This window comes from Akebia trifoliata, chromosome 3 (assembly GCF_017979445.1).
Source record: "Akebia trifoliata isolate Shusen 1 chromosome 3, ASM1797944v1, whole genome shotgun sequence".
NCBI classification, from domain to species: domain Eukaryota; kingdom Viridiplantae; phylum Streptophyta; class Magnoliopsida; order Ranunculales; family Lardizabalaceae; genus Akebia; species Akebia trifoliata.
In genome coordinates, this window is record NC_141377.1 from 44,715,928 (window position 1) to 44,742,444 (window position 26,517).

Consider the following 26,517-nt stretch of genomic DNA (forward strand, 5'->3'; position numbering starts at 1 on the left):
TTTTTCACTCTAGTTTTTCAATTGAAATCTAGAGGTACGTAGTGTTTGATTTCTAATATGGGCAAAATGACCCTAAAGAAGATTAAAGATTTTAATAAGGTTAGTATGTCTCATGTGATAATGAAATACATTTTGTTTAACCAATAATAACAGTAATAATAATAATAATGTTGAAAAACACTTTCCCTATTAAGTAAGGAAAGTTTTCTGACTACATAAGCATTATGACATCCAAAAACATGATCCAATGCCACAATTGTAAAGGACAAAATTCTGTAAACTTAAAATATATATATATATATATATATTTAAAAAAAATTATTTTTCACCACCGAACTTAGTATACGGTCGTGTGACATTATTTTTAGTAATGGAATTTTTTTTTGAATGATGGAAATGTAACTTATTTTTTCCAATAAAGATTAGAATTTTATTAAATAGGTTCTATATGGGTTAGGTTTGGATTTAAGTTTTTGATACGATTATTAAATGGCTTAGGTTTGGGTTTGATAAATTTTCATAATAAAAACAAAAAAACAAAAAAAACAAAAAAACAAAAAAAAAAAAAAATAAGAAAAAAAAAAAATACACCCTTGTGCTTTTCGAATTAAGGACATGTGTATTAAGTAATGATCTTCTATAACTTGTTCATAGTCAAAATTCTCATAAAATTTCAAAATTTGTAAAGTTTTCAAAATTTGAGATTAACCGATTAAATCGACGAATCAATGATTTATCAATTAATAATTGAATTGGTAAAAAAAATTATCCTCCACACGAAAATTTTGTTTTCTTTAACATTCAAATCTTAAAAAACAAAATAGGAAATTTAGGGAGGTTAATGATAATGTGTTTTTGTCAAGTAACCTGAAAACATCATTTGTTTATTTTTTCAAAAATTTCTCCATTTTCAAATTAAACATTTCCGATCTTATCCAAATTAATTAATCAAATCAAATCACTACTGAACAATTACTAAATTTTGAATAGTGTTACTAGGATTAATGGAAAATGACTTAACGATCCTTACATTCAACCTTTATCCAACTTTAAAAAATAATTGATATTTAACCCACGGTTTGATCAATATTAAAGATAATCCTGTTTTCGCACCCTTAGCAGGGACTCCACTAAACGTTAAAAAGAAAAAATAATAAGTAGTGATTTAGGCCCCCACATTTTGATGGAACAATTCTAGAGATGTGGGGCCCACATAGAGTATTTTGGTTTTGTTTTAAAATTGCCATTTATATGTCCAAAATTCATATTTTTCTAAGAAAGCGAGGTTTCTAAATATGAATTGAACGCCAGGGGTATTTTGTTCATTTTCACTAATTGCGTGAATTTTTATGAAAAGTTTATTTTCGTCTTAATATGAGTATTTTTAAGTTTTAATGTCTTATTTTTTTAGCATTGCAAGATATTTCGATTATCAAAATGCATGTGTAGATTCTTCAATTTGAACGGACCCCCACTCGAAAGGACCTAACAAAAATCAATTTTCCAACAAAACTCGTCAACAAACTTAAAAAGCCAAAATCTTCAAAATTCGACTTTTTAATCAAACCTAAAATCTTAAGACCCATAAGAGTCTCATAGACCTACAATAAGGCATCACAAGCCCATCACCTCCCCAATAAGACCCACAATGAGACCCATAAGGGTCTCATGGACCCCACATATTATAGTTTGCTTTATAATATTTGTACTGACGAAGGAAAATGGGATGCAATCGCAGACATTGGAAAGATAAAAGAGGACTGAAGATACGAACCATCCAGAGCTAAGCTGAACTAAGATTCATGAACTTACTTCCGACAAACAGTATCATTTGGATCATCCTTAATAGACAAATGAACAAAGATGAGAATGGTTCGTGTACAAGCTGTATACAGAAGAAGCTGGAAACATTACCATCAAAGAGTATGGAAATGGAAATTTTTTCTGGGTATTCATAAGCCTTTTTTGGACTCCCAGAAGTTTGCTTTGCCCAAGGGAAGCAAACTTTAGTGAAGGTTGCAATTATTAGTGTGACACTTTCATACACCCTTCGTTTATCTGTCTTGGTCCTGCTACTTTCGTATCCTCAGTACATCAGATCTTCTCAATCTTCCAGAAATGTTAGAATTAGATACGAGGACTAAATCATGACGAAAGAGAAAAGCCAAGGGAAGAAGTTGGTCACCAGAATAGACCAAAAGATAATAAAGAATGCTTTTTTGGCCATTATGAAACATGGAGAGTTCCCATACAACTTGAATACAATGGACATGAGATGGACCACGTTGAAAGATATCCCACAGAAAAGAAACTGTCGAACATTTACAGCTTTCAAGGATTAATAGAGGGAATAAAATGGGGAAATTGATTTCTAATTGAAGCAGCAGAACCTCCTGTATGTGCCAAGCAGTGGATTTCTTGTAGATGTGAGAAGCAGGTCAAGAAACTGCCACGACATTTTGCCCTGATGGTGATCCATATTTAGTGTTTGATATGTTTTTAGGAGGCCAGTAACGAAGCACCGATCTGCCAACAATGTTTTTGATTGGAAGTGGACCCCTGAAAATAAATTTAACCACATTCATATGTCAGATACCGTATGCATAAGTCAGATCTTTGTTGTAGGAAACCTAACGTAACCCTCCTTTACACAGGTGTGGGACCCTTGGTATAGTGTAAAAGATATACTACACGGGCAGTTACTTAGCATCAAAAATAGAAGATTGGATGGTTAGGATCATCCAAACTGGTCAACTCTGGGTTAAGGTTATCTCCTGGTAGGGACGCATCGAATGGTGGATTCTTAACTACTCACAGTGTCACGTGTTCAACAGGCAGGAAGGACTCAAATTAGTAAGATATTATTTTATCTGCAATTTTGCAGTTTGACAACACCATCATCTATGCCTTATCCCCAAATATTCGATCGCCAAGATAAATCATGTTTTGCCTTTCAACCCCATCGATACCATATGTAGTTTAAAGGTTTTAATAACATACCAATTATGGGAGTCAAAGCTGTGGTTGCGATTGTCCCCCATGACAAACACATGGCCCTCAGGGACAAGCTGCACAAGCAACGAAATAAAGCTAACAGTCAATATCATATTAACCTAGTTCCCTTCATAGAGCTTGAGAAAATTAACTAATAAATATTAGATATTTTAGACCATAAAACGACAGAACTTCCTCGGTAGAAGTAATATAAAAAAATTAAGAAACCAAAAAGATTAAAGAAGAAAATAATACCATTGGATCCATTTCATAAGCAAGCGGCTCTAAAATAAAGTCTTCATCTTGGATGATACCATTCACCAACAAATTTCCATTGCGAACCTATAAAAGGGAACCAAGTGCTCATATGTTCTCAGCACACACAACAAAATAGAGATAAAAAAAAAAGAGTACGCCAAAGAGTAAAAGTGGAAGCTTATATTGGGAGGGAGCACTCACTTCAACATAGTCACCTGCCTTCGCTATAATTCTTTTGATAAACACATCACCTGAACTGAAACCAGTTTCCTACACGAAGTAAATGAATGATGTCATTTCTAAGGGATTTATCGCATATATGTCATTAAGAGGGATCATTGCTTACAATATTGTGTAATGAAGTTGGACTGTACCTGCAGGATCGGGGGAACCTTGAAGATCACTATATCTTCAACTTTGGGGCTTCTGAAAAAATACGAAACCTGCAACATCATGAACAACAGAAACTACAAAGATCAGCTTTAACATCTATGCGCAAACACACACACATAGTAAAAGGAATCCTACCCATATATGGTCCTCTCTGATTAAGTTGTTATTTGTATAGAAACGGAAAAGGTAATACTTATTTCAACTAAACGAAGAACATTTGAACAGATTTCAAAAACCAAAAAGCATTCCCACTTACACAGTAGCTGAAAAATAAATAAATAAATAAATAAATAAATATAATGAATTAAGGGACAAATTTTTGCACAACTCTTTCGATAGTTAAATAACATATGATATAGTTACTCATTTAATTATACAAAAAGAAATATGCTTATGTACTTTGAAGTCTATCTATTGGGATTGCTTTGAGACATTGGAAACCATCAAATTTTGGATTGTCTAAATTTATTTAACAACCAAAAATTAGTTGGCCTAGGTTAAATTACTCAACTACTGAAGATTTTAACATGTAAAAGATAGCATTCAATCTAGTCAGTGATCTTAATATGTACAAGATACATGTGGGCCAGCGAAGATTTTACATTCCAGATAATTCAATGATGTTTCATGGAGTTGGTCATATATTGCAATTTGCAAAACAAAGAAATTCTCAATTTTGCACCTCATTTCCAAGGTATTGTTTTTACCATGATACATGCGAAGGAATCAACATTATATCGTACTGAATTATTTTATGGATGAAAACGTCAGGAGACTAGGTTAAATATCTCAGCAACCGAGACCTTGATTCACATTCCGTATCTTTGGTTGAATTGAAATTCTGGTCTGAAATAGCATTAAGATCAGCTACGGAGCTTAATATGTGGAAGATACAAGTGGGTTTAGATTTGCATGATATGTTTTTCGCTTCATGTTGCCTCACCCAAGAGTACAATATGAATCGAACTATGTCCTGATCTAGGACATATTTTCTAACGATAAAAATGGAGTTTTTAACATGTTTTCTGAAAAAACATACGTACGTAAGGGTTTCTCCCAGGTTTTGAGAAGAAACAACAAAATCATCAATTACAAAAAAAAAAAAAAAAATGCAGTAAAATTTAGGGGTATTCATTGTAAATATCAAAATAAAAATTCAGCTAAACTGAAATAAACAAAATTTCTATTACCTTCTCAGCTAATATTCGGTCCCCCACATCAAGAGTGGGATACATAGAAAGCGATGGAATAGATCTTGGTTCCGCCAAGAAAGACCGGAACAGCAAATTCACAGTTACCGCAGTAAAAAGAATCTTTGCATCCTCCGACCAGAAATTAGACAATTTCGAAAGCCATGAATGCTTTTCAATTTCAACGGATTTTCCATTATATCCTGTAGAAAATTTCATTGAGTTTTCACTATCAAAAGAAACTGTACCGCCTTTATCAACTTCATTACTTACAGGATACTGAAAAATCCCACTACAGGGAAGCCACTTCGTTCCTTGGAAAATATGTAGTAACGAAGATGGCTTAAATCCGAGTACAGATGATGATGAAATCCCAGAAACCCCCATACTGACAGATCTAGACGAATGCGTCGATGATTTCATCACCGAAACCAAATCTACGATTAGAGCAGACTGACAATTTGCGGCCAAGCCGGGCTTTCGGGCAATCGAATTTGTTGACCAATTTCTCACCTTGGGTTTGGAGAAATCAGCATGATAATTCCGGGAGACTGGATCGCGTTCAGATTTCTGATTGGGGAAAAGAACCCTAGATCGTCCACAGCACTCCTGGAATAAACGACAATTTCCAACCCTAGGTCCAGTCGAACAGGCGAGGTTCTGAGCGATGTAGTTGGAATAGGTGACGACGATTCTGATAGCCATGGTTGCAATCTTGAAGAAACACAGAAATATTTGATACAGAGTGGTTTTGGCGATCGAAGGTTTCAAAGACAAAAAATCTAAATTCAAAGAAATGCCATTTTTAGTTGTCAAAGAAGTGAATCGAAAACGAAAGGGATGAATTGGGCTGTAAAGCTGTTAACTAATTAGAAAATCTGGAACCGATGATCGAAAAGGAAAGTGAGATCTTGGGTTTTAGAAAATTGGGAAGAAGAATGAAGCCCTAATCAGGAGATCCTGAGCTTCTCACGAAGAGGAGCTCAGGAGTCAGGACTGAAAACCCCAAAATTGTTGAAATCCAAAAATGATAGAGAAACGAATCAAACGATACATGCGAGAGGGGATTTGCAACTTATCCTGGGATTGCCCAGTTTAAAATTACAAATATGACCTTGCTTCTGTTATTTATTAACAGAATACCTAAGGTTACTTAAGAGAGTGTTGGATAGTGGTTTAGACCCATCTGGGTAATTTTATCATTCAGATTAGGTTCCAAAGTAATTAGTGAAGAGTTCATGGGCATTAATGTCTTTTTACTATTCTCTAGGTTGACTTTGACTGAAGACGGCTATGGTTGTTTCGTGCAACTTTCGCTCCAAAACTAAATAATAAATATTCAAATTTTCAGAGTTTTAGAGTGGTGATCGTGTACTCCTCAAAGTTGGGTTGCAACGTGTAACCCAGTTTACAATTTCCTGTGCAGTCCACCACATGGAACAATCTTTTAGTCTAAGAGTCAACATCGTTAAAGATACAATCTCAGCCATTGACTCATTGAATGATAGAAAACTGAATAAGAAGATACGTGGACTCGTTTGCGTTTGGATAGCATAACTATGCCATCTCTTAGTTCATGAACCATTTGTGATGTAAGCTGTGACGTATAGCAAGTATAAAAGGCTTGGGGCCCTCCGCCCTCGTGCATTGGTGATGCTAGCAGTGACGCATTATAATTTGGATGAGATCATTATATCTAAATTTCGATATATAACGGGAGATGATTCTCTTGGAAATGTCAATTTGCTCTTTATTATATATATTATAATATATAGTTTTTCTAATATACTAACAGTATTTCATAGTTTCGTTAGTTAAAGAATCAAGATCCTCTACTTTAGCGAGTAAGATGGAAACCCTTCATTCCCATGCACTAGCACACCACGTTTCCTGACTAACTACATCAAGAGTTAGTAGACTACACTACTCTACATAATCTGGTTGGGGATTTGGATCATGGCCATCCATGGCCCAATAAGCTCTACATCCAGTAAGTTTCAGTCGGCATTATGTACTCGTCCACTAAGATTGAAGAATAAATATGTAAATATGCTCTCTAGGATTTTTCTGTCATATATTGATAATGGTTCTCACTTCTTTCTTAAGAATTCATTTCGATGATTAAGGTAGTAAAAACTTTTGACAAAATATATAATTTATGCCTTCTTCCAAAATACCACATTTGAAAAAGGTTAGTTTCAATGGTTGAGGAGCAAAGTTTGATCTACCGCCACTACAGAAACTCCATTTACGGGAAAAAAAAAACAATTATTTCTTTATTTTAATAATGTTGTTCATACTACAATAGATTTTAAAATAACAGACCGCTTAAATGAGAATGTGTCGAGAACAGTTTCCAAATTCTTTTATTGCAAACCATTGGGATGAGATTGGTATAACTTTATATAACTGGTCCTCTAGCAGCATTTCTCTCTGGGTTACGACACAACAGTTGCCTTTATAAATGATTCATGATCTCTATCACAATCTATTTAACAGTGAAATTGCGTGCAAAGATAGTCCAAGAAGATGGTAAACTTGCCATATCAAATGATTGGAATAATCTGGATAAGAAAATATACATGTAATTCATCAAATGGAGGGTCTAAAACCTTTGCTAAAGATCAGATCCATATTTTACAGCACCAACAGATTCACCACTGGGGAGCAGATGCTCTGTAGCCCATTTCTCTTGTAACTCTGTTCCACAGTCCATAGAACACCACATTCAAGGAAAATAACACCACCTCTTGTATCCATGGTTTGGATCAGATTTGAAAAAAAAAAAAAATTTATCGAAAAAACTTCCTTTATTTAGCCTTGAGTGTTTGAAAATGGTCAGTCACTGTACTCTTATATTTAAAGGATTGGATGCAATCATCTTGATGACATGGCACCCCTCAAACGTTGATATGGGCTACATGAAATTCACGCTACAGAGGATCTGCTCCCCAAATTTCACAGAAAGGTAAATAGGTTCCTCTAAAGTTTAGTAGGTAATGTGGATTGAAACAATCAACGACAACGGTTGCAACTCAGAAAATAATTACAATTGAAGCAGGGACTCAACCCCATGGTGATGTGATGTGACTGTACAAATCAAACCAAGTACCCAAATTTATGCAGTGGGCTTGGAGGTAGAAAGGACCACGAATGCTAAGTATTCGAGGCCATCCTGGATTTTGCCCATGGCAGTGGTATGGTCAGCATGGAGAACATCAGAGATGGAATTGGCTTTCTCCTGGATTGAAGTCAGTGGGAGGCCATCCTGAACATCGGCAGTGGCACTTTTTATCGCTGCTTGATAGGCTTCAACTACATCAGAGAGACCTGAGTGATGAATGGAAATTTTAGTATGCCCAATATATCTCATCATCTATAAACTAAATTCAGAAGGATAGTGAATAAACAGAATATATGAGGGACCCAACACCCATTATCATCGATGGACGCTAACCTCATAGAATTCAACGCCCATTAGACCACAGGCCAACATACATGAAACAAATTTTAAGTCATACAAATATTTTGTTTACAACTGTTTTTAAATGTTGTTTATATGATTTTAATACATATCATATTATCTATGTACACTCTTTATATACTAAAAATATCTCCAGTTGTGGTCCCTCTGAAATGAAAATATTGAACGTTGGATCATAATTCTTGCTATGTGGAAAATGGTTTGTTAATTTTTATCCTTACTTACATTTTTTTCACCAGTGTTTAAAAGCTGAAAGAAAAATAGCAGGGGTAATTTCGTCACTTTCCAGATTTGAGAGTAAATCGATGAGAATCCCACATGTCAAGTTGTCCAACAAATTTCGACATTTCCAAAGAATACCCTTGCATTATTCAGAATTAATGAGTAGTGAATACATGTCAAGGGTTTGTCAGTATTTTACGCCAACTTTCAACTTGAGGCAAAATCCTCCCCTATCTGGACTTTGGGACCAACAATAAAAGCCTAATTATTATTATTTTATTTATTTGTCATTTAGAAAAAGAGTCATGATAATATGACGGCCCCCTCAGACACACGCCCCCATCACAGAACCATAGATCGGTTGCCTCGGGATATACAAGAAAAAGATTTATGAAGGGGTGCTGTGTGTCAGAAGGGGGCGTTATATATCAGATCAGTTGACATCACAAGTAACCCAATCAACCTATTGGATGAACCAGACTGACATGAGGCCTGGTCAGTTATCCAGTTAACAAACCCCTTTGGTTTTCAGAACATTTTAAAATATATGAAAGATTAATGAGAAAGTAAGGATGAAAATTTACCCATAATAAAACTATTGGAAACTGCTTCAACATCTCCTGACATTGATTGTGCCTTCGATCTTATGATCTTAGCTTTTGTAACAGAATCCTCAGGCCAGTCAATTTTCACAGAGTCCCACTCCCCATTGTCATTTTGAGCTTTGTTTGCATCAGAGATGATAGATTTTCCCAGCATCAGAAGTTGAGACACCGCAAAACAGCATAGCTCTGAGAGTCTCTGTAATTGCAAATCAAAAATAAAAAATAAAAAAACAGCAGTACTTCACTATATCTATGTTAATTGAAATTTGAAAATCAAGCAACTTTCAGGTATTTTCCACACATGGACCCCCTCCGAGTGAATATTTTCAAGCCTGCTAGTAGTTCGTGGAATTATTTCATTTGCAGCAAGCCCCGCAAGGATAGTTGTGAACCTACAAAAGAAAAAGAAGTAAAGAAAAAACATCCATCTGTCAAAATCACAATAAATATATATATATATATATATATATATATATATATATATATATATATATAAAGGAAGCTCTGATTTGTACATTATTTGGAACTCTGAAACTTGCAGCCACTTCAGCTAGAGAAATTATCATATCCAAATGTAAAAAAGTAACTTTGGTTCCAATCAAAAACTATGCGGAAGATGATCCAAGAAATGGAAGAGGGGAAACATGTCAATTACAACAATTAATATCATTGCAATGAGAAACAGAAATCACAAACAGTTATTTCTGAGGTGAGGCTGGTTTCCAAGTTAAATCAAGCTATGATAATCTGAAAAGAGAAGATAGATAAAAAATGCCATGATACCCATGTAATAAGGACACAGACACCTGTGTTGGTGTGTGCCACAAATTCAATGGTGTGTCAAGGCACCTTGGAGAAGCTTGAAGCACTGCCACACACTTATTAGAATCATATATTTTAGCTATATTTAACTCGTGGTTGTGTTTAACAACATAATAAATTAGTATATAAAGGATGGATTACACCAACACTGTTTTCGAAGTCATATTTTATTTTTTTTAAATAATTATTATAATAAAGGGTGACACTGCCTGCATGTGAAGTTGTGTATGTGCGTCACCTGTGTCCAACATGGGAAATTCTTAAAAGTGCTGCCATTGTTACACAGCCTATTATCAAGCATTAGCCTGAAATAAAAAATAAATAAATTTAAAAAAAAAAAAAAACACCTATATATTGATTTTAATAGGCAGCTTAAAAGGATATTTAGGCAGGTGTCTCTTATGACCTTCCCACTACACAAAAATATTCATTACATTTGTTTTTCATAGAAGTAACAAGAGTCATTTACAGGAAAGACCTCAAACCCAGGTACTATTTACATTTTCTCCCCTGCAGATGAGAAAACTCTCTCCAAACCTTACATTTTCAAATTCATTAAGTTTTCTTCCATTAATTGGATCCACAAAATATTTTATGTGTGAAAGACAATACCCCTCATCATCATTAACCAATTGAGACACTTGTTGATGGATATAAGTCTGAAATGGCACCTTCAAGAAGCCCAAACGCCAGCATACCCCTATACATCTATTAAGAGTATAATTTTTTCGTCCGTATTTAATTCATTTTTTAAGAGAGAGAACAAAACATAATAAATATAAGTAAAAGTAAAAGACATTTCCAGACACCATAGAGTTATCCAGTAACTTATATTTAAGAAGATTTACAATATCAAATAGATATGGACATTTTCAACAATTTAATAAATTAGTGATGGAGAATGGAACATACCATCCCTATTCTCGAGTCACCTATCATAGAAAATTATTTTAAAAAAGGGTGACATTGCCTTAAGTGTTACAATGTGCACCAAGATGTATGGAACACATACACTGCGATAAGTGTCCAATATGATAAAAACACAAAGCGTCATGTCATTGTTATATAAATGCATGGCAACAAAACAGGACCTTGACAAGGTGTTACCAGCAAGCCGGTACACGAAGACACACTATCTACATTGAGCAATATTTGTAAAAACTAAGAGAATTTTGCGTATGAGTATCATTACCCAGCAGCCATGTCAGCAGCCTTACTGACACTTGAATCACGCAAGATTTTCATCTCATCACTTCTCTCTTCTACACTCTCAATTTTCTTTCCTTTGTTTGAGTCCACAGCACTTCCATCAATTTCAGTACTCAAACTGAAAATTTGTTGAACCTGTCTGAGCTCTCCATCATAGAAAGACTTCTGTTCTGATGATATTTTCGCTTTTCTCCGGTTAAATAACAATGCATAATGGTTGGACAATGCCTCCAATTCCTAATGTTCATCACATTTTCACCACCTTAGAAACTTATACTAGCAAATATTATCTACAACAATTTTTTAGGGGCAAGGAGAAAACAGGGGAGGGGGGATCACCTCCAGTTGCTCTGGACCTCCATAAATATAGAAGCATCGGTCAAATGTAACTCCATCAATTAGCTGCTCTTCATCACCTTGTTGCTCACTTCCCCTGGGATTCTTCCCAACTTCCATACCAGTCTCTGTAATCAGCAGATCCATGGTATCCTTACCTACACGTTCAAGCACTCGCATTCCTTTTGCTGTAAATGCTTTTCCCGTCTACAACACAATGTTCAGATTTAGCAATTTTGACAATGTTCAGATTTAGCAATTTTGGCAAAATAAAAAGGGGGAATTATGATAGGAATGCACACCTCTAATAGAGATGGAGCAACAGAGACAGCAGTAACGGGTAGACCAGTATGCTGAATAGATTCAGCAATGCTTGCAGCAGAATTCTCAAACCTGAAAACATCCATTACCAAATTGTATGCAAAAATGTTATTTGACTAGCGAAACAAAACACACCAACATACTCATGTGTATATATATACATATACATAAATAGATCTGTGTGTGTGTGTGCACGCATGTGTGTGTGTATTATTTGGATCAGGGTATGCAACAAACAGAAATTAGGACAAAAGATCCTTGTCTTGGAAGAGATGCAGCATCACAAGCCATTCATAGAAGTGGAATAGTATTAAGTCTCATATGATATAAGACATAACCCTCAACGCCAGTAATGGAGGTAAATTGTAGATGTCCTAAAAATAGACATGTAGAAATGGTTCTTTCATGACACCTCCCAAGGAAAATCCCGAATTGTATCCCAAATTAGCAGATTATCGTGAGTTTTATATGTGATTATTCACTCTTCAAATATGAATTCACTTTCTGAAAGATCCTGGCTTTCGTGGCTTAGTGAGTCATCTGAGATCCTTTCAATGGCCTATGTATATATATATATATATATATTCCATTGCCGTGCACCAGATCCCTCCCCAATATCAGTTCCTGATGCTCTCTACCTTCTAAGTTCTAACAACTCAATACATAAATCATACAAAATATTAAATATGCATTCCATGGAGCAACAAGAAAAAAACAAAAGAGGAGGGGGTGACTTTGACAGTTGACTTTGCCAGGAATTTTCCATAAAAAAACCTCTGTTTCGGAGAAAGTATCCACATGAGATTTTTTTATTGTGTGTTTCAGAATAAAATGGACTTTTCAATCCAATAAAACAAATTCATGGCATTACTACAATAAGTTAGTGTGCTCTGATTATTTTGACTCATTCAAGGAAATACAAACATATAAATAAGAATTGCAATGAAGTATCATCACAATTTGTATTTGAGTAATCTAAGGACTACAACTCATATTACACTATCCCTATCATGAAACATTGATCCATTTCTCAATTCCCCATAGAGCAATGAATAAGCAAGTCAGTAATCAACCTTGTATACAGTTAATAATGCATACTTACTTATGGACAAAGTTTGAACCCCCTTTCCAGGCACTGCCTAATGCTTTCCATGCTCCTGAAGCAAGGTTTTCCACCGAACTGTCAAAAACCTTTAGACCCTGCACTTTAAAAAGTTGAGAATAAATTATAATAGAAGCTTGATAAAACAGCAAATATAAAACAACTCAAGGAACAAATGGACATAAAATCTGTTCTGGTTACAATGCAAGAGTATCATAACTCAGATTAAAATAACAAAAACAAGAGCTTGAGATCAGTGTGCCATGGCTAATACCTGACATCATAATCATAATCATAACAATAACAATAACAACAACAACAACAATAACAATAACAATAATAATATTAACTTTTACATATTTTAGGAGAATGTCTGAGAGAAATTTAAAATATATATTAAGTGATACCTACCTGGAAAACACATGTGCCAACCATAGAAACAGTCAAACAAAGATACAATAGCTAAATGAACACATAATTCACCCAATATACCAAAAATGGGATGAATAAGCATTAGTGGGGGGGAGGTGTTGAATCCTATTGACAATGATTTGCATGTCTGCTTGTCTCAACACATACAAATGTGACATGCTTTATTTTAGCGCTTTTATTCATTAACAAAAATGATTTCTAAAAAAGGGCAGGTTTGTTCTATCTCCATACAGTTCTTTACCAAGTTGTTAGACCAGCTATGGTTGTTTCATAGTCTCCCCTCTTGTAAATCTGTTTATACTAATCAAAATATTGGGTGGCTCGCTAGTGTAAGATAGTGTTTTCTTTTACTTTCATACATTTATTCCGATTTTTGTTTATAACAATTTTGATTTAAATGTAGCTAAGATCATTGTATTATAATACATGTCAAGTGGACCTGTCATCATTTCAAGCTTCTTGATTTGTATCTGACAAGCATAAGTATGCTCCATAACTGGATTGAAGATCATGCATCATAGACCCCCAAAACAACAAGGAATTTCATCTCAGTTGAAGATATTTGCTTGCCTGGCCCAATAGGGAATCCTCACTAGCCTTCTCCAATTTATCCAAGGCGGACTTTCGTAGCTTATCTTCATCATCCTCAAGTTTTTCAGCAGGTGTTGAATCTTCTTCCTCAAAAGATTCTGATTCGGGCGTAGTGATTTGCATATCTTCAATGCTCTTCGCAGCATTCTTAGCAACCTCAACAGCCTGAATCCACGAAACAGAGCAAACCTGTTACTCATCTAAACCATATATATGAGAGAATCTCAATAACTACTATGAGTCCATTCATCACAAACAAATAACCCTTTAGCAATTACTTGTGAACCTTATAAGAAAAATAAATATGAAACAGAAATAAAGCATTTTACAGTATAATTGTATAATATAGAGTCTGTTTAAGTGAATCACAGATAGACTTATTATTCCCAATTTCCAAGTCCCAAGAGTATTTTACGATATAATTATGTCAAGTAAAACAAGTTTGCAACGACCAATCCAAGCCTGGACTTGAGTTTAAGTTATCAAACCATGGTTTAGATGCTTCAGAATAACAATAAGGCAGCATTCAAAAATCATGTACCTTTGGTACCTCATTTCAAGGCAAAAAATGAGAAGAAGTGTCACCTTTCCTTTGGTGTTTACTGTCTACTTCTATGATGAATTCATTTTAAATAGTATGATTTTTTTAAAAAAATTAGAACATTTAAAGAAAAAACTTCAGGCTTCAGCCACAATTGCAAACCATCTCACAAAGGAAAATTGCTTCAAGCCTCAAAACTTTTTAGAAATTCGGTGGTATGAGAATATCCCTACGCCGGGGGGGGGGGGGGGGGGGGGGGGTTGGGGTTCAATTAGAGACAAGATTTCTGCAGATGATGGAGTTGGTGAGGTTAGCCTCTATTTTGCAACAATTCTATCTGGCAAAAAAAAAATTAAAGTCTTCTAGCTTATTATTGTCTATGATACTCTTTTTTCCTTGAATTTTGCAAAATATGAAACTTAACAACTTAACATTGGGGATGAAGTGCACAAATTGTGTTAAAAAATCCATTTAAATTATTGAATGGAATATTTGAGAGAAGAAAAATGTTTGACTTCTGGACGTTTCAATTCAGACCATGCATGCTTTAGTGTAGCTTTGAGGAAGTGTGAATGAAGTCGACTATTTTACAAACAGCGAAAGTATTCCCACTTAGCAAAGTCTTGAGAATGTTATTACCCTAGATTGAGGATGATATTGATCATGGTTTAAAATCTCATTTCGTTTCAATGTTTCAGCTTTCTTAAAAACCGAAATAATACTGAAACATTTTCAAGACATTACTAAAACTTTAAAATACAAGCGACACATTGAATTATGAGTCTTTCAGAAGATACCCAGGTCAAGAGGCATGTCATTAGTTTGAAGATGTATGGATTTCTCAAATATTTACCAAAACTTGGAGAGGGCTTCCCTAAATCACTCAGTCTTCAAGAGCAGACTGAGATCAAGGATGAGTCATCAGTTTGAAAACACAAGTATCTCTGGTATCTAGAGCGAAAAAAATATAACAGAGAGGAGATGAGAAGAAGAAGAAGTTCGGAACAGAAACAATCAATGGTTCGATTCCATGGGTTTATCACCTCAGAAGATTGAAAAAACAAGACATCTCGGCCGATGCATTCAGCAACAAAAAGAGATATAAACATGATCTTAGTATTCTAACTGTTACATTACTTGAAGGACACTTGTAGATTATCTTTTTTATTTATCGAAATTTCAAACACAAAAGCATTTTTGTTGTGCTAAGATCGCAAAAGGTAGATATATTCAACATGGAAGGTTGCGTCAGGGAATTGATTGTGAGTTGTCTGATGTGCTCACATCTATATCAGAAGAATGGAAGTTGTTATGCTGAACTACCCCAATAATGGAGAGAATTAACAAAGTACAATGCTAATTCTAATGACATTGTCATGTACAGGCAGAATAAATCCAAGACACCATAAAGTGAAATGACATTATGCAACATGTTATTATTACAATATAAACAAGCAATGAAGTTGTATATATGAAGAAAATCTATATATATATATATCTATATATATATATATATATGAACCATTAACCAAAAAAATTGCTGCCAGTATAAGTTACAGTACTAAATATTGTTTTTCTAGTGCTTATCAATGACCCAAAAAGAACATGTATGGAGACATGCATCTCTATAAATATCATATTGGATAGTGCAATATTACAAATACAAGGGTACCAGCTTGCTAAGTTGGTCAAAATCGGTAACTGTTGATGCCACAACCTAGGTTCAAAACCCGCTTCACCTACTAATTACTAACAATTAACCTGCTTCCTTGTTAAAAAAGAAAACCCACAAATACAAACACACCAATCTCGCTATGGCTGAACTTGATGGAGTTCTAGTAGAAGCAGTTGGAAATTCTAAATCAAGAAAAAGGGTAGCACCATAGGAAGAGTACCATCTCTAGGAATATAAACATGCATTCATTTTCATTCTTGCTTCTGTTGCAAGAAATCCAATCTAAACCAGTCTTTCCAACAACTAATCAGCAGGCCAACAAAATCTTCCACTAAATAAGTCCACGTCCACCTCTTGAGAGGGCTATCTCTCATCTCAACTTGCAACCAACTGTATTTCAACGGCACCACGCGGGAAAATCCAACTTGAATTTAAAGAGAGGGTTTGAAAACATATTTATTCCGACTCAGAGAGAGAAAATCCCTGAGATTCCTCAATGAGAAGCTATCGGGAAAAAAAAGAAATTAATAAAAAACAACATTTATGGGAGACTAAAATGACTGCTTAGAAAATCAAATTAAAACTTCATCCAACACAAATACAACCAAGCAGCATTGTCGATCATCGTCTAAGATAAACCGACAATATTACATATTTACATGAACTCAGTCCAATTCTAGCAAATACGAATCTACTAACCTCATGAAAAGTTCAAAATAATAAAACTTCATCATTCCTAAAAATGGCTAAATCAGAGAGCAGCTATGAAATCCAAGTTAAAAACATCAAATTAACAAGAGTACTGTCTCTTAACCCTAATTTCAAGATCACAGACCAAACGAATAGTCAAATTGGGTTGTAAAAAATAGAAATGGAGAAAATTGAAAAGCTACATACATTGCGAGAGATCTCTTCGGCTGCAACAGAAGCTGCCTTCTGAAGATCTGATAAAACAGAGAGAGGAGAAATCGCCCAACCTCCCCATCCTCCTCTTTGCACTGCAGGTTCTGTCTCTTTCGGGGACTGCGAGTTCTTCTCCATTAAAACTCGAGATCGAGCTTCCCCGAAATTCGATCTATGTTTACTTGTCTTACAGAAAGGAAATCGAGAAACTGCTCTTATGTTTGTCGAGCTTCTCTGATTCAATGTTTCGAGTTTCGAGTTTTCTCAACTCCCTCGTCATCATCACTCGATAAATATGAAGTAAAATTTACGATAGGTTCAGAGACTTGAGAAATTAAATTAAAATTTCAATTTTCATGAATTTCTCTAACGTGAACCGGTTGCGTCCAATGCTTAACCGCGTCATCCGTTTAGTTGCCTTTACGTCTATCCACATGGATACGTGGTTCGATCCGGTTAACATGGGAATGGACTTAAGGCCAAACCCGATGAGCTCAGATAAGGACAAGGTGGTAGTGGACTAGCGGTCTGGAGTGCAACTTAGTCTGGTTCAAATCGAGAATCGAACCAAATTAATGGCTTTTAAATGGTTTGGAACAAGTTGTGATGTAGTTCTAAGTTAAGAAAATGGACAACCGAATCAACCGATCACTTTGATCAATGACTTTTTTTATGGATATATTAATGATTTTTTTTTAATAAATAATTTAATGATTTATTATATGAAATTATATGTTTAATTTTTTTTTTCACTAAAAATATTTTGCTTCCAAGTGAGTTTATAGAATATTGGCAACCCATATTAATCCTGATTTGATTTGATTCAGTTATATAAGCTATTTGATTTTATTTTATTTCTTATTTAGTGGACAGACCTATGTTGGTTGGGTTTTGATTTGGCCCCAAATGGTTGGCACTTACACGTTATGCACGACCTATGTTGATCTAAAAAATCAAATTTAGGTGTTTGTGTTAATGTCTAACAGACTAGTTCTCTAATTTACCACTGTGACTAAACATGTCAAGTCCCAGCAATCATAAAGGTCTACTCTATCAGGCAGAATGTTCAGCTGATCAACAGAAGTAATGCTAGAATTTATGATACAAATAACAAAATCAAGTAGTAGAAACTAAATATTCCAAGGATAATCAAACAACATAAAATAATTTTCTACGAAATCAAACAATATAATTTATAATACTAATACCTTGAATGTTGTATTAATCATTGTTTGAATTAAGTGTAAGACATTCTTTTAATTAAGATTCGGTGATAGGGACTCAACTGGTATGAACTACGAGATCAAAGTCAAATTTTATAGTAAATAATCAAAAGCTCGATGAAGACGATGAAGAGAATCTTATACTTTGGTTTGGTGGAAGAGATAGGAAAGTTGATTTCCTATTCTTTCCACCATGGCTTCTGATTTACTAACAATTCCAATGTCTACAATTGCTCCATAATCAACATTTAATGGAGGAAAACGTGTATTTGACAATACTCAAAACTAGTTGACGTCAGAATGTTGCATACGCTTGAGGGATTGATACTAGGCTGATAAAGGAACTCAAAATATGCTCACCAAGAAAGCCCGGGGAAATGAAAGGATAAAGTCGAAAAAAAAAAAAAAGATTGAAATGAGATATTCATTTTTATATCATTTTTTATAGATTTTATTAAAATTTTATTTTTCGGGTAGAATTATGCAAATGATAAAATAGATGAATGAGTACAAAAATTAAAATTTAATAAAGATTTTGATATTATTCACTTATTCTTTAATTTTATAATCTCAATTGCACATAAAATTCATAATTGTAAAATTTATTTTCAGACATTTATATTTTATATTTTATTTTATGAATAAAAGGTCTAATGGGTCTGACTCGAAGCACACTTTGTACCCCAGTCCAGGATCAGAAACAAACTAAGAACTTGGATAAGGGCTTAGTCCAAAGCCCGTCCAGATACTGTTTAAGCCCGAATCAGGCTTGAATGAAACGAAGCCCAGCCCCCCGATTTACAACCTTTCTTGACTATGTGTTGCATAGTGAGTTACGTGGATTCCTAAATCTCTTGGCCAAGGCTGATTTGGGCTATATAGGGGAATGAGCTTGAGTTTTGCAACGATGCTGTGCATCAATGAAAAGATTGCTGAGAATGAAAAAAATTCACGTAATATTGTTGTTTCAAAGCTTATTCAACTAAAAATAGATATGTGGTGGATCTTTTGATCAAATCATGCATTTGGCCATTCATGCTTGGGTGCCCCTACAAAAGTTACTGTTTTGCCTAAAAAACTTGGTAAAAAAAATGGATCAATATTCAAAGAATAATGATGAATGCATGTGGTTTTGGTATGCGGCTGATGTGGCAAGGGCACAGAAACGCACATCTTTTCTCCTATGTATCCCGATGAAAAATATCTATGATTCTGTGTCCTTGCCACGTACCAAAACTGCATGCAGTCATCACGACTCATATTCAAACTATTGCCATTTATCAAATGAAAGATTATTTCTAAGTTTCTAACCCTCTGATAATTCTTCCATCCAATTTCATTTTATATGGTGCTACTCATGCTCCAAAGCCTCGAACAGAGGCCATGAGAGCCCATCATTTGCTGTATGTCCCTAAAATAATGGGACCTCAATGACTCAATCTCAAAATAAAGATTTCTTACCTGGTCAACTTTGTTAATGGCTCTTTCTTTTCTTAACAGATGAAAATAAAAACCCTTATTCTTGTGTGTTTGAGAAGCCATAGTTATCGTAAAATTGGTAACTTTGACAACTATGGGGGCAAATGGTTTATACTAACAATAGCAATACTTTCTGTTTCCAGGGGACATGAATGGTTTCCCTTTTCTGCTGTAAGGGAAAAACTGTGATTGCTTCCATGTTCTCTTCATCATCTATTTGAACGTACCACATTCAATTTTTCACCGACATATTGTGCAATGAAAGATCAATACCCTCTCAGATATGGAATGGGTATTAGTTTGGATATCATAATGCCCCTTTGACTAGTCAATTTAATTAGGACTCTTTTAAATTTTGCAGGCTAAAGTGATGCTTCTTTTATTTTAATTATTTTTCATGCAGTAACTTTGCAGTTATAAGGCACACTTATGTTATGTCTTTTTTCACTTTGCATAATAAGACTATGTTTTCATTGAGAGAAATTGAGAGAAGAGAGGAGAAAATAAATGAGTTTCTTTTCATTTCTCTTGTTTGGATTGTTAAGTGGGGGTGAGAGAGAAGAAAAATTGAAGAGAAAGAGGTGAGTTTTCTTTCTCTCCAAAAAGTGAAGAGATTTGGAGAGAAATACTTTTAAAAGATTTTATAATTCTAACTCTGCTCCTAAATCTTTTTTAAGACATTTTAAAATTTCAAAACTATCCCAATTTCTCTTTTGTCAATCCAAACGTGGTGGAGAGAAATTGGATTTCTCTTCTCTACACTTCTCTCAATCTAAAAATAGCTTAAAGAAATATCTTTTTCTTCTTTGCAAAGAGTCGGAGTAACATTAAAATTGACATTGATTTTCACATTGCTGATGTGGAGGTGCACACATAACCATAGATGCTTTTCACTTGTATCTCGATGAAAAGCATATATAGGTCCGTACATACATCCTCTTCAGCAATGTGAGAATCAATGTCAATTTTAATGTTACTTCAACATCTTCTCTTTGCAAATTGTTCAATATGATAGTCTGGATGGTAAGAATGGATATGGTTGGGTAATTGTTTTGTTTTTTATTTTCTTCATTAAGTTTACCAAAAAGGAAATTGTCTAATTTTTTTCTTTTGGATTTTTTCTATTTGTGGCATTTATGTTTTTGGGGAGATAACTCGTTTTAGTAACACCTGATTTTATAAATAAATATCTCTAAAGATGTAAAAATAAAAAAGAGGAAAACAATGATTGTTCTTGATCTGGTCCTTGGATGTAGGCACAATACTGTCGAATCATACAAATTCTTATGTTTGTACAATTATATGTTCTCGTTACTGCTTCATTTTGTTTTTTCACAATATGAATATACTCAAAATAACATAAACAAAAGACATGACTTTATAGATTGACAAAGCAGCATGAATTTGTTTAGCCCATCCGAAATTTTGGGATAAGTCTATATGATGACAACAATGATGAATTTTGACCATTTTAATTGGGTTGAATCAAAGCTGACCCTTATAACACCTATAACAACAAGGGAACAAATATGTTCTTCGTGGTGAGAAACAATGATCCCCTATGAATCAAACTTTGCAATCTATACATAAGAGTACTTCTTGCATCATCCCTTTCAATATTAAGTGGTAGTCGTCGAATTGTTGCCTTGGAATTAATAAAATAAACATAAATTTATATATATATGATAACGCCATTAGATTGCTTGTATATATCTTATATAAGTGGTCAAATCAAGGTATTATATGTTACAATGTTTACCATCTAAAATAATACAAGTGATCAAATTGGATGAAGGGTTATTGTCGTTGGAATGTTCAGATCTGTACCATTACCAAATAAATATATAAATAATGACAAAATAAACAAATCATATTAAAAAGTCTACTGAATCATCTTAGGATCCTCTTGATTTACTCTAATAATAAAACAAAATAAGTCAATAAGACTAAGATGCTCAATTAATATTGTTGATTAAATTCCAAAAGTGACCTTCAACTTTAACAGGATTACCAACAGCACTAAGAAGCATTAGAGAAGAGATATTCAAAGACACTTATTTTGTTGGTTCAAGCTGACAATAAAAAGATGTCACATATCTCTCATTGCCCATTATCCCCACTAAGCTCTCTAGATACTAACAATCTTTTAGCAAAACCTGAATGAAATCGACGTCTAAAGGAAAAGTGAGGATAGATAGAAAGCACAGTACCAAAAGTAAGCAGGATTCAAAAGAAAAGAGGGTCTTCTTAGTCATTATTACATCCAAATAAATGGAATTTTAACCCCACCTTTGTCTTCAGTGTTGCAGTACCATCATCCATAACTTCGTGCACATAGCTGACTACGCGCGTGATTAGTGAGGGACAGCATGCTAGCCATAGTTCATCGTGGTTCGAGCCGTTTTATGCACATGGTTTTGCATTTATCACTTTTGTAGATGATAGACGCATTTAGCGACTCCTGATTTTAAAATAAAGATCTCTAAAACTGTAAAACCAAGGAAAGAAAATAGTGATTATTCTTGATCTGATTTGTGGACGTAGGCACACTGTCAAACCATGTAAATCCTTGTATTCTGTGTAATTTCTGTTCTCTTTGCTACTTTATCCTTCACAAAGATAACACTAGAAGTGAATTCATTATGGAAATTGTAGGAGCAGTACTTCCAATAGACAATAAACTAAGAAAAAGTCCACTAAAATGGTTTGGACACGTACAACAAAGGTCGGTTACAATCTTACTTAGAAGAAATATTCAAATTGAAGATCTTAAAACAATAACAAAAACATTAAAAAAAAATGTGGATAAAGATGGTGAAAATATATATGAACTTATTCGCAATAACAAAGGGTTTTTGACTTTAAAAGGTTTGTTGTTGTTGTTAGAGTTTTCACCAAAGCACTTATAATCTCATTGAGTTATCATCATTGATCTTAAACGTATTCAAATTCATTTTATCAATTTTCTGTTGTTTTATGTATATACAAGAATCATCTGTGAAAAAATGATTCAGATTCAGCTTAAAAATATTTGAGCATTATTCGACAAATAAAATTAGTTGATAAAGAGGAAAATAATTTGTTCTTTTTTCAAAAAAGAAAAAATTGCCAAATTAATTTGTTGAAGCGGTGTCTTAACTTTCATTAGAAATTACAAGTAGGGAAAATTATTTAATGGACTTTGATATAGGAATTTATTTCTAAATTATCCCTAAATTTGGCCTTTTGTGTGGTATATTAATACGTAATATCCCAGGCAGTAATATATTTCTTTCTAATTACTAACTTTTAAGTCGTTTGCTTATCCAAAAATACAATTTTTATTATTATTATTTAAACAATACAAGGGTACTTCTGTCAACCTGAAAATTTGCTGAAAAATAATAATAATTATTATTATTATTATTTACGTTATCTTTGGCTTGTAGAATGGGACCTTGAAAACTTAACACTAACTGATCCATAATCGAATCTTTTTTGTATTTCTTAAGTAACAGGACGTAATTAGGAAATAAAATAAGGAGAATATAATATTATTAACTCTACTAGAATCATCTTGCGTATTAAATCCTTCTTTGTTGAGTATGAGCAGGTAATATTTTCTAATTACGTGCATTTAATTAGATTTTTGATAAATTTATCCTTTATATTATGAATAAAAATTACATTACTACCTTCCACATGAAGCTATAAGTAAATTTGTCCAAACGAAAAGCTTAAAGAGTTCTATAATGATATGTTACACAAAAACAATTGAAACAATTTGAGCAATACATATGTTATGCGGAAGAATATGAATCAATCATTTATCTTAATTATTGATTGTAGGAATCTTATTAGGATTTATGTAGAAGATAGAAACAAAATCTAATTACAGATTAATTCTATCTCCAATAAATCTAATCATTTTTTTTATGATAGGGTTGTCTAAACCTGTAGGCCTGACTAGAGTGACGAGGCAATTGGCCTCTTATAGTAACATATCTCGCTCAAGTCCCCATGAACATGCAATACCTCACAAACCAGACATATATGGCATGATGAGATAAATCCCTGTGGGTGGCTAGGTATCTAATCATAATTTTAGAACAATCTAATCTTATTTAGCATCTATAAAGGTATGATTAAATTTATTGAGGTACACCTTGTTATAATGTTTCATATCTTAATATTCTAATATAATTATCTGGTGACATAAATAATTCTTGTTTTATTATATTTTTTAAATAATTATCGATTTTAGGAATAAATAATAAAATACTTTTTTTTTTAAAAGCAAAGGGTAAGTAAAATCTAAATACCTAAAATCAAGTAAAGAAAAAGTGTCAACTTTCTCTCTTGATTGTGGAATTCACATCACTTTTGCTTTAGAATTTTGCATCATTAGAATCGTACATCGATCTCTATATTTGTAAGTTTGGGCTCTAACTATTGAGCTAAGACCTAATGCAATAACAAAGAGTTGGATTGCAATTATAGATACATGATTTTTGAGTCTGAAAATTACCACTACGTGGATTTGAAGTCGCCATCATTCATTTTATAAAATGGTGTGAATGATTACTCGGAAAGTATTTTTTGAAAAAAAAAATATCATTTTTGCATCGTAGTGACTCTCTTACAGATTATGACATCGATCCACCTAAGATTTAGGTAAAGGTTCGATTAGAGGGAAGGGAAAGTGTTAGGCACCCCTCTCTTTCTATCGAAAGATGGTAACCTTTACGACACATGGTCATTTCTAGAGAAATAAAAGGAAATAAAAATTCGATAAAACAATGGTTTTGTGCCATCGAATGTGAGGGGTTTTTTTTATGTAAACTTAAACTAGGAGGGTCATCTCATCGAGAGAAGACACCCCTATGTGTTTTTGCCTTAAACTCGCATTATTTTAGGAAAAATATAAGTTTTGTGATTATGGGCCCATTCTCATAAAATGAGAAGGGCTCAACTATCGATAGCTTCAAAATGTTTTTGTGGTGTGTGTAACTTATAACTAGAGATAAAATGTGGAATAATTTTATTTTGAAAAAATGGCTTCAACCCTTATACTTTCGACCAAACCAAGGTCCGATCTAGCGGATATAAATGAGAGTTAGAATCACATCTTATGGCTATTCTAAATTAGAAATAAAATAAGAGAAGTAGGGGGGATAGAAGAGGAAAGATGGATGGGAGAGAAGGGGGATTTTTCATATCACTAGTCCTTACTCTACCTTGTGTTTGAGGTTTTCTTTACTTGAATTTTATTCCCCTTGATCTTCTAATGTGTCTTCTTGTTCTTGTATATTTGAACTTGAAGATGATAGTAAAGGTATTTTAGTGTAGGAATTATGAGTTGTGAGTTGAAAGAGATTTTTAGAAGGATTGATAGAGGTGAGAAAGATTGAGAGTTGATAGAAATTACTTGAGGGGGGTGTTCAAGCATGAGACTTTTGAGAAAGAAAGGGATTTTTTTATAGGTGTTGAGGGTTACTTTTAGGGGTAGAAATGTCAAAGGAAAAGAATTAAAGAATAATGACATGAGGTTTAGGCATTGAAGGGATTTTATTTGAAAGTTTGAGAAGGGTATTTGTGAAAAATGGTGGGAATGGATCATTCTTGACCTAAATGATTTGGATTCTTCAACCCATATGAATTGAGTGTTAGGTGGGATTAAGGGGTGTGGGTGTTTGGTTAAGACAATGACTTGTGTAAGGGATTAGGTGGTTAGGCTTTAGGAGGGTGGAGAAAATGGTGACAAGTGTCCCAAAGGTATGGGTGCATGTGTTAGGTAAGTTGATTAAGGAGAAGGGATGTCTTGTTTTTGATGGAATGATGGGGATAAATTATAACATAGGTATGGGTTGATTTACTTTTTGAGGATGATGATGGGGTTGATTAGGAGAATTTTGGTGGTGATGGATGATGGTGACAAGTATCCCCCTTAATGATAAAAGATTTCATAGACATTGATTGGTGGTGATCATGGGTATGGGTTTGGACTTCAGGTTTAAGCTTTTGACTTAAAGTTTAGGTCTTAGGATTAGCTTGAGTTTAGGGTTGGGATTAGAGTTGGGTTGCATTGGTTTGGGTTAGGTTAGGTTAATACATTAGCTAGGGTTAGACTTGTTTTAAAATAAAACTAAAATGAGATTTAGGGGGTTGAATATTGGTGAGTCTTAGGTGAGCTTAGAATGTGCTCGAGTTTTGGGTTAAAAGAGTGAAAGGTTGAGAATGTAGTAGGTTTAGAAAGCCTTATTGTGGGTCTATGAGACCTTTAGGGGTCTTAAAACCTTTTGATTTGATTAAAATGCCGAATTTTGAATATTTTGACATTTTAAGCCTATTGATGAATTTTGTTAGAAAATTTGATTTTTTTGATCCTTTTGAATGGGAGCTCATTCAAATTGGGGTGTCTACAACAACTTTTTGTTAACCAAGGATGTTTTAGAGCACATGATTAATTCTCAAGGCTTGTTGATAAATTTTGCTAGAAAAATCAATTTTTTGGGTCTTTTTAAATGGGGGACCGTTTAAATTGGGGTTTCTACAACAACTTTTTTTTAGCCAAGGTAACCTGATGTTTTAGAGGACCCGACTAATTCTCAAGGCACATACCCCCCCCCCCCCCACCCAAAAACAAATAAATAAATCAGGTAATTTATGGGATAAATCGTTGAGAGTGGTCCCTAAAGGGGAATTGCAATTGGAACTCAAGACCTCCACTTCTTGAGGTATGGCCTTAGCCATCTCAT

General features: G+C 34.0%; 2 protein-coding genes across 2 annotated transcripts; both read right to left on the minus strand.

The window, feature by feature from the left end:
* Window positions 1–2,202: 2,202 nt before the first annotated feature.
* Window positions 2,203–5,888, minus strand: LOC147407265 (thylakoidal processing peptidase 1, chloroplastic-like). Its single transcript, XM_086435741.1, has 6 exons — window positions 4,836–5,888; window positions 3,627–3,695; window positions 3,454–3,522; window positions 3,250–3,336; window positions 3,001–3,068; window positions 2,203–2,559 (listed from the first exon to the last, which is right to left on the minus strand). Exons 1-6 carry the CDS (start codon window positions 5,538–5,540, stop codon window positions 2,439–2,441), a joined length of 1,119 nt encoding a protein of 372 aa, XP_086291867.1. The 5' UTR covers window positions 5,541–5,888; the 3' UTR covers window positions 2,203–2,438.
* A 1,514-nt stretch (window positions 5,889–7,402) lies between these two features.
* Window positions 7,403–17,421, minus strand: LOC147407266 (uncharacterized). Its single transcript, XM_086435744.1, has 9 exons — window positions 17,073–17,421; window positions 13,939–14,124; window positions 12,937–13,034; window positions 11,816–11,906; window positions 11,517–11,720; window positions 11,161–11,414; window positions 9,448–9,538; window positions 9,126–9,342; window positions 7,403–8,165 (listed from the first exon to the last, which is right to left on the minus strand). Exons 1-9 carry the CDS (start codon window positions 17,214–17,216, stop codon window positions 7,954–7,956), a joined length of 1,497 nt encoding a protein of 498 aa, XP_086291870.1. The 5' UTR covers window positions 17,217–17,421; the 3' UTR covers window positions 7,403–7,953.
* Between the last annotated feature and the right edge of the window lie 9,096 nt (window positions 17,422–26,517).

What these genes read in the sequence shown, in the direction of transcription:
- LOC147407265 (XM_086435741.1), bottom strand. Translation starts at nt 5,540, where the DNA reads ATGGCTATCAGAATCGTCGTCACCTATTCCAACTACATCGCTCAGAAC. An exon ending in AGGTTCCCCCGATCCTGCAG is followed by an intron (nt 3,523 to 3,626) that starts GTACAGTCCAAC and finishes TACTTCGTGTAG; the next exon opens with GAAACTGGTTTCAGTTCAGG. An exon ending in CTTATGAAATGGATCCAATG is followed by an intron (nt 3,069 to 3,249) that starts GTATTATTTTCT and finishes TTGCTTGTGCAG; the next exon opens with CTTGTCCCTGAGGGCCATGT.
- LOC147407266 (XM_086435744.1), bottom strand. Translation starts at nt 17,216, where the DNA reads ATGGAGAAGAACTCGCAGTCCCCGAAAGAGACAGAACCTGCAGTGCAA. An exon ending in AGGATTCCCTATTGGGCCAG is followed by an intron (nt 13,035 to 13,938) that starts GCAAGCAAATAT and finishes TTTAAAGTGCAG; the next exon opens with GGTCTAAAGGTTTTTGACAG. An exon ending in TTGCTCCATCTCTATTAGAG is followed by an intron (nt 11,721 to 11,815) that starts GTGTGCATTCCT and finishes ATTGTGTTGTAG; the next exon opens with ACGGGAAAAGCATTTACAGC.